The 12,914-nt window shown below is 39.4% G+C and overlaps 1 protein-coding gene across 1 annotated transcript in view; it reads left to right on the top strand.

The window, feature by feature from the left end:
• The window catches only part of LDAH (lipid droplet associated hydrolase), a 127,521-nt gene that overhangs the window by 104,960 nt on the left and 9,647 nt on the right, over nt 1–12,914 (top strand). Inside the window, exon 6 of the mRNA XM_049819023.1 lies at nt 5,387–5,469. Coding sequence (XP_049674980.1) covers nt 5,387–5,469 — 83 coding nt within the window. The remainder of the gene's footprint in view (nt 1–5,386; nt 5,470–12,914) is intronic.

The raw sequence follows: 12,914 nt of genomic DNA, 5'->3' as shown, positions 1-12,914 counted from the left end.
AGATATGAATGTGGCAAATACGTATGCTTATCAGTTTCCTGTGGCAGTAAGGTTCATAGTTAATTGCATATGACATTAAAAAAGTACTTCCTTTTATTGTTTTGCATTGTAATGTATTGTGCTGTATGAGGGAAAAACAGTATATTATGTAGTATCATGAACATGATGGCAACAACACATCTGTAATTGTACTTCTTTGACTGTTTTTACCACCATTTTCAGTTTTGCAGTGTCCCACAGAGGTCGTGACTGTTAGCATACACAGTTCTTCAGGTGTGGTCATGTTATGTGATTTCTGTAATGGTACTGCAGAATTCTGTCTCATCATCCTCCTCCTATTTGTGAAACATAATACATGATTTGATTGGAATTTTGAGTAAATGTCCACAGTGAACAACAGTCATCTTAGGAGTCTCTGGTTTCTGATTCCATTCTTTACATTAACTTAGAAGCTTGTAAGGGAAGAGAATATTTTGATTTTTTTTTTTCCTCGTGTATGTTCTTTACCATTTCTTCAACTTGAATTTCATTTGCTAGTGTGTTAATTTTTTCTGTCTCCTTTTTAGGTCTCCCTCACATTTCTCACTGCCTGATCCTCACAAACTCACTAGCATCGTGTCCTCTGCAAATGCTGTCAATAAACTACTTAACCATTGACCAGATCTTTAAGAAATAAGTTACCCATGGTTTTAATATGAAGCTGGACTAGAATGTTAGGCCAGGATTCATCCCACTTCAGTTCAGGCACTTAATTCAAGTGAAGGTCTAAAGGTCTTATTGCGGAAAAGAGAGTCATCTTGAGAGGTGATTTGACCCACCCCAGAAATTATCAAATCACCAGGTGTGTTCAATGATTATTTAGAGATTTCAGTAATGATTACTACTTTTTTTTTTATATTTGTGGTGAATCTAGACTTTATTCCTTGCTGTGACGACATCTAATCTAATCTAATCCTAATCTTTTTTCTTCACTTCCAGACTATTTCTTCATACTTTACAACCTTTCCTTTTACAGGTGTTTATTTTCAACCAAAGTTTATTGTGTGAAATGTAACAGAGAGCTTTTAGAAGACCAGTGATTTTTGTCATCTGGTTGTGTTTATTGAAATGCTTAAGAAATTATAGATCAGTAAAATTCTATTTTCCTTTGTAAAATCGGTAGCAATTAGCATTCTCTACTCCCCAAGCCACAGGACAGGGTGGTTCTTACGAAGCAGGGTTGTTATCAGCTCAGCAATTCTTTATTTAAGGTTCTTTAAAACTCTTAAATGTACCTTCTAGCCCTGATATATTCTGTGCTCCCCACTGTTGCTACTTCTTGATACCTCACTACACAAAGAGAAATTGTTATTGCCAGAAAAAGAATATAGAGAGAAGAAACCTCCTGAATGCACAGAACAAGAAAGTTGGATGCAAAAAAAAGAAAGTCATTTAGCTTCCAAACAGCGTAATTATCTTCTTTAGCTACTCCCTTAGCCTGTACAAGCTCTGTTGTAGGCCTCTTGTTTCTGATATATCTAAGGAATATTTTATTGTTTATTTTTTAATCTTTTAATGTTTGTTCTTGGAAACCTACTTTTGCTCTTTGCAATTTCCTCTTACTTAACGCCTGCCGAAGTTTAAGTTCCTGTTTATTGGCTTCCCTAGGATCATGTTTCCAAAATTTGAAGGATTTCTGTTTGGTTGAAATAGACTCTTGAACCTTGCCATTCATCCGGTTTAGCTTAATCCTGCCTTCCTGGTTCCCTTTCTTACACAGTACACAAGCCTTCAGAGATGGTTCCTTTTAAAGTACTGTCATTATTGCCTTTGCTGTCTTACAGTTTTACCTTTAGGATCTTTATGACTAATCTAAGTTTAATAAGTGTGTGAATTCCACTTCATTTCTTATTTTTTACTGAAAAAAACATAAGAGCAACTCAGAATATGAGCAGAACCCACCAAGAACAAGAGGTAGACAGAGAAACCAGTAAGATGGGAGAAGGGGAGCACTTACTGTTCCCATTTTTGCTGTATGACTGAACTGGAGGTGGAGACCTGGCTGCAGAATCCCAGTAACGTTGAAGGAACTGGTATGTGTCAAGCTCTGCACTGATGGCCAGCAGTATTTTCATTCCTGGCTACCATCCACTGCTGATGCTGCAAGGTAATGGCAAAAGTTCTGACTGCAGGTAGGCTATCCACCATGTCCTGCTAACAAGAACCTTATTCTGGACTGGAAAATAGAAAGCCCGGCGTACTGAAATCCTCATATAATGGGTTGGGTAACAGTGCCATTGCCACAGATAGCCTGCCAAATCGAGGGTCTTGCACTTAGTGCTTTGTAAAATCTTTTCAATCCATAGTAAGCCACATCTGTCACCTGAAGGACCTGCACCTAGGGTAGCAAGGGCTGCTCTCCATGTTCTGCCTTTCCTTCCAACACAGATCAGTGCTTTTGACAGACAGCTAGCTTCATTTATAGGTAGGCATTTTGAGCATTAAAGTCACATTTGTCACATTAGAAACAGGAATCAATGTGAAATTAATTAAATACCTATGGAATTCCTCGTTGTCTTTCACACCTCTCACTTAAGGTTTTCCTAGATGATTTTTGAAGGTGCATTCTAATGTGTGTCCCAAACACAAAGGTGTATAAATGCATTGGGGTTTGGAGCTGAATTGAGAAGCAGAAGACCAGTGTCAGGGTGTGAACTTAATAATGCTGTAGATGGACAGACTTTTGCCAGCTGCACCAAAGGATTATATGATGGGGTTGCTAGACACAAAAGTGCACGGAGGCCCCTTTGCCCAGTAGAATAGGATGGGACCAGCAAATTTGCTGGATTGTCTATATGATGTCACATTTGTAACCCTTTCATCTTGTCTGGGAGAGGAAGAACTTGCACTAGCTGCATTTAATGTTTAATTGAAAAAGACAGAGCTCTGCAGGCATATAACTGAATTGCATCTTCTTTGGCTGGCTCAGAAGTAGATACTACTTTCTAGGAATTTATTTTATTTTTTTTTTTTTTTTTTTGTCACTTGAGAGCACTGGCTTTGTCTTTTAACATTTGATCTCTGGAGCCATCACTCATCTCTCCGGTGGCGTTCTGTTTCCTTAGAGCACTGCTGGAATTCAGCCAACTCCATGTTTTGGTCACCACCAAAGACCTATGTGATTGCCATTTCCTCCCCTATCACACATTGTGAGAAAGTATTACTCCTGTGTCAGAGCAGTATCAGATCCAACACTGTCCTTAACTGTTTATGCACAAAACTTCATTGGTTCAGATTTTTAAAGTAGTCAAAGTCTTTCCATTTTCTCCTGTTTTTCAGGAGAGGATTTAGTATTTTAGAATACTTTCAGTCATTCTAGGACCTGGAAATTGAAATGCTTTAAGGTAATTTAGCCATTCAGGGGTTTCCATTGGTTTTGCAAGCTGTTGAGAAAGGAGAAGAACATTGCCCTTCATTCCCACGTATAGTTTATGAATGTCTCTGTGATCCAACAAGCATAGAGGCTTCAGATCATGAGGGCAGGAGAGCCTTGGCCATCTTATTAGCACTGTAAGCTGACTGGGCAGAGAAAAAGGATAAAAGAAGTGCTAATTCTTTGGATGGTGTTATCTGCACATTTCTTCAGTACAGCACTGATGTCAGAAATGGATAGCCCCTACTAAAACTGGGTAAGTCTGAACATGCTTTGGAGGACCTCTCACTATCTGCAGACATAATGCAACATTGATGGTCGTGTAGCAACTCTTGATTCTGCAGTTGAATACATGAGGTTTATTCTAGCAGCAAAACTCATAATCTAACAGATGTGTGCTTGTTCAAAGGCAGGTTTTAGACTGTGAGCTGAAGTTTCTTGCTGAACTTCTGTAGGTTTTGTTGTAACAGAAGCCAGGTGTCCTGGTTTTGGCTGAGATAGAGTGAATTTTCTTTCTAGTAGCTGGTATAGTCTTATGGCTTGGATTTAGTATGAGAATAATGTTGATAACACACTGATGTTGTCAGTTGTTGCTACACAATGCTTATACCAAGTCAAGGATTTTTCAGCTTCTGATGCCCAGCCAGCAAGAAGGCTGGAGGGGCACAAGAAGTTGGGAGGGGACACAGCCAGGACAGCTGACCCGAACTGGCCAAAGGGGTATTCCATACCATGGGATGTCACGTCTAGTATAGGAACTGGGGGGAGTGGCCCTGGGAGGGATTGCTGCTCAGGAACTAACAGGGCATTGGTTGGTGAGTGCTGAGCAATTGCATTGTGCATTACTTGTTTTGTATATTCCAATCCTTTTATTGTTATTATTGTAATTTTATTATTGTTGTTATTATTATCATCATCATCATTATTATTATTATTTTCTTCCTTTCTGTCCTGTTAAACTGTTCTTTTTTTTCCTGATTCTCTCCCCCATCCCACTGCAGAGGCAGGGAGTGAGTGAGCAGCTGCGTGGTGCTTAAGTTGCTGGCTGGGGTTAAACCATGACACCAGGCTAGGTGGACACAGTGTGATCCTTCTGTGACAAATTGTTTAAATTTATGAATATTTAGGCTTCCAGGCAAAGTGACCTGCTTTTCCGAAGTGCTTAGTTCCCACTGCTGTCTAACATACATGGGATCTGCCAGAACTCAACATCTTATAAAATTAGACAGCTTTTAATTAGATGTCCAAACATTAGACTCAGTCATTTATGTCTCTGAGACAGTATCTTGCAGATGAACTCACAATAAATTGCACTGAGCCGTTTTTAGTACTTTACATTCCAGAAAGGTAAGACTTAGACATTTGGTGTCCAGTCCAGTCCTGTCTGAGTAAGTACAATCAATATTATGCTGGACTGCAGTTTTCAGTGATACTTGTATTTGCCGTTATTTCTATTATTTGTTATATTGAACATTTGAATGACTTGCATATTGAAATGTCAATAATTTAATAATCTATTGATTAATAATGCCTTTTAATGTATGCTTAGTATTTAAAAGCCTACTCTTGCAAACACTTCATGGGTGATGCATCATGCTTACCTTCACCTTTATAAAAGTATGTAGTGAAAGCTAGTCATCAAAGTTCCTTCTCTGATCTGGAGAAAGTCATCGCCATGGGCTGATTCAGAAGTCTGTAAGATAGATGGATAGAGTTACGTTCCAAAGTGGTCTTTCCCTTTCCATTAATCATGGAATGAATGAATGGGGGGTGACTTAATTTAGTCTATATGCCCTTTTTAATGATTCAGTTAGGTGAGATAAATTCTGCCCTTTCTGTCAGTGGGATTCTTTTCAGTGGGATTGTCAGGGTGGTGACTGCTTTAGTTGCCTTAATTTTGCAGGGTTGGGCCCGTATTGTTTTTTCTAAAAATTTGCTATGTACTTAAGTTATTGCATGTTTCTTTTTCTGCAGCCAACATCTTGTATATGGCAAGCCAAGAAATGATGAAGGTTGTGGAGAGAGACAGTACAACTATAAAGCAAAATTTAAAGAAGGTAACTATTTAATCCTCAGAGTTTTCTTGGGAAGCCCACATGCATAAGGAAATGTTATATCCAGAATTTCAGCAGGCTTGATTCTGCTTTTATGTTAGTGTCATTCCGTTGACTTTGGAAAAGCCATTAAAGGGGTCACTGATCATTAAAGTGTCATTGATCCACACCTTTGTAGATATAGCATTCACCACTGTCAGATGTAGTATCCCATCTGGTGTGTTTTCCTTGGTGGAGGAGAAACAGTCTATGTTCTGGCTAAGCCTAAGATGTCGTTCCCAGTGAGGCCAGTAGTTACCTGGGTTCTTCTGATCAGATAGGCAGATGGCCAGTCAGGACATGAGTGCAGGCTGATTGACCAAATCCTCTGACTTTGCTGCTGGACAGGTCAAGCAGAACATGTACCATCTGTGTTGTGTGGTGTCAGTTAGTATCATGGGATTCTGCAGGCTTGATTTTTTCCATGGCATGAATACATAATAGAAAGGAGTCAGCAAAATTATTATGGCGCCACAGTTTCAGCCATTCGACTGTAGTGTAAGAGAAAGATACAGAAAGTGCATTCCTTGGGGTCTAGCGCTACTGCTATACAAGTAAATGAAGTAGTTTCGGGGACCTTTCTCCTGCACTGAACTTTCTTGTCTGTATGGATTTATTGTTGAAAGAGATTCTGGTACAATTCTGGAACAAATTTGATAGCATTCTCCCAGTCAATTCCCAGGCACAGTTCAGGGGTTGGCAAAGGCCAAAAACTGTTCCTAATTGGAGTTTTGATGTGGTCACCCTGTTTTGGAGGCGGAGAGAATTTAATAGTGTGGCCATGGTCAGACAATTCCAGGTGGCTTATGAGCCAGAAAACTGTCACATTTAATGAACTACTATTGGTGTAGCCTCTGTGTGAGTAGATAATCAGGATAACATATTATTCTACTGTGTCCCCTTCCTTCCCTCCATTTTTTTTGTATCATCCCTGACTTTTTGCTGAAAGAATGATTCCAGCACTTTTCACTGGCAGAGATTTTCCTTGGAAAATGGAATTTTCTGGGACAGAGGTCCTAGATCTCTAGGATTTCTTTGTGCCTTGTAAATAGATACGGTACAAAGTTCACTTTGTAAATCAGTCTTTTTTTGGCTGAAAATTGATTTATTTTTTACTTATCCCATTTGCCTTCTCTGCACTTTGAAGGTAGGTTCAGATAGTTCTACTTTTTTCAAATGAGTTGAAATAGCACGCATGAACAAGGAATGGTACGCTGCACTAAGCATGCCTGGGTTTTCACATTTTTATTGCAGAGCATCTGAAGTGCTGCACTTCAGGGGGAATCTCAGTGAAGAAACTGAAGGGCTGATCTTGCAGGCTGCAAATACTCTCATTGTCTTAAAACTTCCATGGGTTGATCTAAAGCCCAATGAATTCAAGGAAAACAGTTTATTTTACTGATTGAATCACCTCCTCAAGTGTCAGGGAGCTGCAGGGTCTGCCTGTTCCCTGAGAGAAAGGGAACTGGGAGCCAAGGGTGACCCCAGCACAGGCAGTGCCCTCACCAAGGAGGGTCCAGTCCCACAGCACCCGAGCAGGGCAAGGCAGCAGGGTCCATCGACTGTCCCAGATGAGGCAAAGCAATGAACCAGGTCCAGCATCCCTTCAGAGAATCCAGTCAGGAGCAAAAGGAGACAGGAATAGAGACAAGGCTACAATGTGGCTCCAAAGTTCATCCAGGAGGCATGGCCGAAGACATGACGGAAGGCAAGCTGCAAGGTGGGATCCATCCAGGCAACAAGTTATGTACAACGTAGGTCCAGTGTCAATCTAGGACACAGGGCCAGGGATAGGGCTGGAGAGAGACGCTCCTACAATGCAGCTTGCGAGGCAGAGACTAAAGGCAAGGGACAGAAATGGAAACCCTGAACCTACAGGCAAGGAGCGTGGGTCAGAGTCCCCGGTAAGGCCTGTTAGTGCCCTGAAACTGAGGGTAAGACTGCAGGTTATTGTGTTAGGGTGAAAAAATGAAGAGTTTGCAGGAGCAGGACTTCAGGTGCCTTTGGAAATTTTAATCACAAGCACACCTGCTTGAAGTTAAGCATAAAAATTTGTTGGATGAGGATGATAGTGGTGACAATCAGCTGCAGCTCCAGTGACTTCAGGTGGTCAGCTCAGATGCTTCACATCACAAAAATACTTATTTCTTGTACTGAGTGAAGGCCCATAGCCAACGGTAAGAGTTTGCAGGTGTCCTAGTCTGCTTCATCTGTGCTTTTGTTGATTCTGTCAGTCTAAGCATGGCCTTGGCAGGCAGGAGCTTTTTTAAACCTGTGTTAACTTTCTTTTATTGATTCTTCTACGTCCTCATACTTTTAAAGTGGCAAACATGCTCAAGAAAACAAAAAGCTGAAGCGAGCTTATAAGCAGTTGGCAAACTGAAGAAAAAGCAGGTCTAAAAATGAAGCTAAATGCTTCTCTTTTTTCATCTTCTAGTAATTTCTGGGAATGCAAGAATTAAGGAAAAAAATTGACTTGGCATTATGTTAAATTTGAAGTGTATTGACAATAAAAATGGGCTTAACTTATAAAGGTTGGAAGTTTATAAAAACAGGAATTATAGTCCAAGTTGCTATAGAACTGGCAAGCTGTCACTTCAAAAAATTTATACTGTTTAGTAGTCGCTGTGATCATATGTTAAAAGCCAATCTTAACACCTGACTTTGCCAGCTGCTATGGAATAGAAAAGTTATTTCTGGATCTTATTTGCATTCTGTGATCTGAAGAAGAAAGAAGAAGAGACACTAAATTATTCCAATCTTTCCATGCCCGGGTTTAACTATAATTATTACTAGTTAGGGACCAGGAGAAATTTTATCTCCAGACCCCAGATTCTTAGTCTAACAGTGCTAATTGCTCAGATTTATGTTGAAAGAATGGGAGCTGGAATATTGTTTGGATAATTAAGTGAGGTATTTCACTTATAATCTTCTAAAGACAGAAGTTGTACACATTAAATAGCAGTGGAACTGTATGAGGAGGATGGAGACGTGTCTTCTAACAAAGTAATACATGACAGAGCGTTTAAAATATTGGCTCTAAAGCTATTCGTCTGGATCAAGCAGTACATGAATGCAGGCTTCTTACTGCAATGATCAAAATCAAAACAAATAAGATAGGGGATACTGATACAAGATTTGCTCAACTTTGATGGTTAATTATCATCAGCTGATTGTGTCTAAGCCAGCTGAGCTACGTTCTTTCACTGTAATAACACCAACTCCCTTTCCTAACAGAAACTGGAGGCAAAGATACTACTGCACTAAAGGAAGTTTATTGTAATTCTTGCACAAAAGGAAGTGGGTGTAATTCCGTATTCTGAAAAGATGGACCAGCATTGAGCATCACAGAGCTTTTACAAATAGAATAAAAGTTTAAAAAGGAAAGGGAAAATGGTTATGTTGGGCATTTGCTAGCGTGCCTCCAATGGACAATGATATTTCTATATAGAGGCTGTCTACAGCACTTAACTTTTTAAGTCTGCATCATGCCACATTCATTGCTTTATTTTAAGACTTAGCCTTACTGACTTTTTCCATCAAGTAAGCTTATAAACCTGTTGTAATCAAGAAGATACTGCATTAAAGGGTAAAACTAGGGTGCTTACAGAGGAAATTTTGTTTAAAAAAATCACCCCTCAGATTTTATATTTATTGAGATATATTTTGTTCATTACTCCATTTGTAATACACAGTAGTCCTATTTTTAAGTGTAGGATCTGTTCCAAAGGCCATCTAAATCAATAGAAGAGCTCCCACAGACTTCAGGAAGTCTTGAATCAGTTTAGCAGTGAACTTTCTATAATGGTTTGTAATTTCTTAAGACCATAAATCATCTCCTTCAGCAACTAAAAATCATGATTCTTTTGGTTAGCATGTTAAACCAAGAAACATTTATATGCACTAGTTTTGCCAGTGGTCTGGTGTAACAGATACATTGATTGTGTAGGGAAAAAGACAGGAAACATCTGAAGTAGAGATACAAAGATGAAAAAAAAATCTGTTGTCTGAGAAGAATCATTTTAAATCAAATGGGAAAAAGTATAAACTGGAAGTTTATAAACACGTGAACCTATTTTCACTCAGATTGAGGAAGTCTGTATAGTGAGTGGCTTATAACCACCCATATCTAGATGGTTAGGTGGGGAAGAAATTCAGTTTTGAAAAAATTAAATGAATGAAGTATATGTTTACCACTTACTGCTTATTTCAACGGTGTATTTAGAATTTAAAGTAATACCTGTTTATATTACACCAGTAATACCATACAAAATGTGTTCTCCAAGAGTATCAGCTACACAGTGATATGCAGAGATTTAGAGTAAAAATTGCAAAAATGAAGCATTTCCTTTCCACAGAAAAGTGCTAGGTTTGTCTTTTGAAAAATTATCTTTGATAGAGAAAATTTTTAAAACTGAGCAACCAAGAACTATTTTGGCCCCTGAAGCAGCTGTTCTGATGTTGCCTGGTGCTTTTGTTTGAGTCTCTGTAGACATCCACAGGGTTTAGTAATTATGCCCAGTGAGAAGAGCATGATCTGAAGATAAGTGGTTAACAGAATACTACAAATACTTTGCCTGCCCACAGCCTGAGTGAGCTGCTTGCCTACATTTGTGAAAAACCTTCCAAACACTCTTTCTGAATAGGTGCTAAGTGCTCTCTCGAGCCAAGAACACCTCTTTTTTGGCTGGTCTCACATCCTTTTTGGCCTGCACTCCCTGGAGGTGCAGAGTTGAAGTTAGGGAAGTTTCACATGTGCTTGGGGATTTTGGTGCCTGTGTCAATTAACCACAAGAACAACCTTCTCTTTGAAGCACCCAGAATGCCTAACTGGGGAACAGCAGTTTCCCTCCTTGATGGAAAAGGATCCCAGTGAGCATTCAAAAAGTTCAATGCATATCTGTGATATTTCACTTTTTCAGTAACTGAGCTCCTGTTACCGTCGTTCGTGCTGTGTGGTATTCTAATAAAGAAGCAATTACATGATTTTCCAGGATTTTGGGGATGGGTATAAGGTGCGTGCTACACACAATGAGCAAAGACAGCAATATTTCCCCAGCCTTCTGAAGAATACTGAAGAAGTTACCGTCCAACCCTTACTACCCCTTAATCGCTTACCTTCCCTCCCTCTGCCACAGAGCTCATTGCACAGTGATGAACAAAATTGCCATTTATGGCCAGATGCTGATCCTGCTGTTACAAGAGAGATCTGACTGATTCACCTTAGATAAGTCCCACTGAATGTAGACAGTGTCAGGCTGATAGTCAGAGGAAATACTGTTTGCAGTAAATATGGTTGGAAGAATCTGGCCCAGTAATAGTTTTGCTTAAATAGTGGTTTCAGGTCTGTTTGTTTTTATTTTGGTATTTATACAGACTTGACTTCTGAAATATTCATGTTCCTGACACATCTAAATACATACCCTCAAAATGCTTTTAAGTCTTTGGAAGTAACATAGAGAGTATAAATAAGTTATTCGCCTTGGTTTGTTGATAAATCCTGTGCACCCTTTTTTTAAAACACATTTTTACTTTGCATTCAGTTTGACCCTTAATTATCTGTGAGAAAGTGGAAATAGAAGTGGCCTCACTTGATCTCTTGGGTCTACATACAAAGCAGTCAGTAGCATTGCTACCAAACTTTAGCTAAGTTAAAGAGAAGCCCTTTCCCCTTCCTTGGTGTACCAAATTTCCAATTAACACTGACAAAGGCATGAAAACAGGGAGCCCACACCCTGCCCATTTGATAGAATACTGTACCTGACATTGGGGAGAGCAGTGATGCATCTTGAATTACCTAATCGTAGTGGCAAAGTAGCCACTACATCTCACTGTGTCTCAGGGTTTGCATCCTAATTTCTCTGAAAGTAAAATGTTTCTTCACTCCCTTTCCAGACAGGGAAGCTAGTTTTGTTTAATATTTATGTTTGTTTAACAAAACTGGCCACGTTCCTTATGTTAAATAAAATCACCACGAACACTTGAACTACCCATTACACCTTTACTACAACCCCTACAGGTTAGTATTTAAAAATAGCATTGTGTACCCCAGATTGTCAACTGCCTCTTCTCAAAGTGGTCCAGCAGAAGAAGTTTGGCTTAGCTCTTCCCTTGGAAAGTTGAGAAATCCCAGTTCTGGTAAAACAAGCTGAGAAGCAAGTTCCAAAGACCTTGCCATCAAACTGGCTGATCTCAACCACGGCAGGATCACAAGGGGAGGGAGATGGTGTCTTGGAGAACCAGATCCCAAAGCATTTAGGGCTTCCTAGGGCAACGCCAGCTCTTTGAATTCTTCCCAGAAACTGATTAGTAAAGCCAAAGTACAACTGAAGCAAGTCCAGAAAAAAAGCACGTCCGAAACCAGTCTGTTCCCATGTCGTTTATACTATTCTTTTGGCAGGATAAGGTGGAGACGCTTTCATAATTCCAGAGAAGCTAAGTCATTTTCTATAAACCTTGTTTGAAACTAAAATTAATTCTGCGCTAATGGTTTTTAAACTAGTTTTCATCCAAGAGCAAATGAAACTATTCATTGGTTACTGTTGATAGATGTCACCCTGAGAGAAGCTGCTGTCTCAACCAGTGAATGCATGTGGGAGTAACACTGGTAAAAAGTTAATGTATCAGAGACAAGGATTTCAGCAAGGACACGGGTACAGTCTTGCTTGTTGCCATTGCACATGTGCTGCTAGTTTATATCCACTGAGATCAGTCCTTCGCTCTTTGCCATCACCTGGAGTGGTGCCTGCCCACGTAATAAGATCCTAAAGTTGTTATAACGTGTACCAAATTCCAGAGAGACAGAGGAAACTCAATTAATATTTTTTAACTTTTAGGATTTGTTTTTCAGTGTTGACCTATGACAGCTACAGAAGAGGCACAAAAGAAATCTCTCTGTAATTTATACTTCTGTGAACTGTCATACATACTAAAACAAGCGCCAATGGAGTCAACTGCAGGAAATCTTTATTATTTTCTTAGAAACTCTTTAAAATGTAAACATCCTGTTGATACAAATCTCAGATTCTTCTGATGTTTACTTAGCAGCTGCCATCATTGTGCAGTGTTTGAGTACACATACCATATTACAGGGTACTAGGATGACAGAGCCCTATTCTGACTTGTGTTTTATTTTACAGAAGCTAAGGCTGAAAATACTTCTGAATAATTTCATGGTAAAAACGGCTTATGAGAACATTGCTGTTATTTTAAAACTATTTGAAACTTAGAAATTGTGTAACTATTTCAAACACAGTATTGAAATGGCTGGCAAAGATAACCCACATCCCCTCTACTCTGCCCTCATCACCAGATCCTGAAAGGACATGGTTTAGTCACTCATAACAAGCAGGGTATTGCATCAGGAATCATGTAAAATCTTTGTCATGTCCAGTGGTAGATGCCATTTC

The sequence above is a fragment of the Accipiter gentilis genome, chromosome 16 (assembly GCF_929443795.1).
Source record: "Accipiter gentilis chromosome 16, bAccGen1.1, whole genome shotgun sequence".
In the NCBI taxonomy this organism is placed as follows: Eukaryota; Metazoa; Chordata; class Aves; order Accipitriformes; family Accipitridae; genus Astur; species Astur gentilis.
This window is presented reverse-complemented; position numbering and strand designations above follow the sequence as displayed.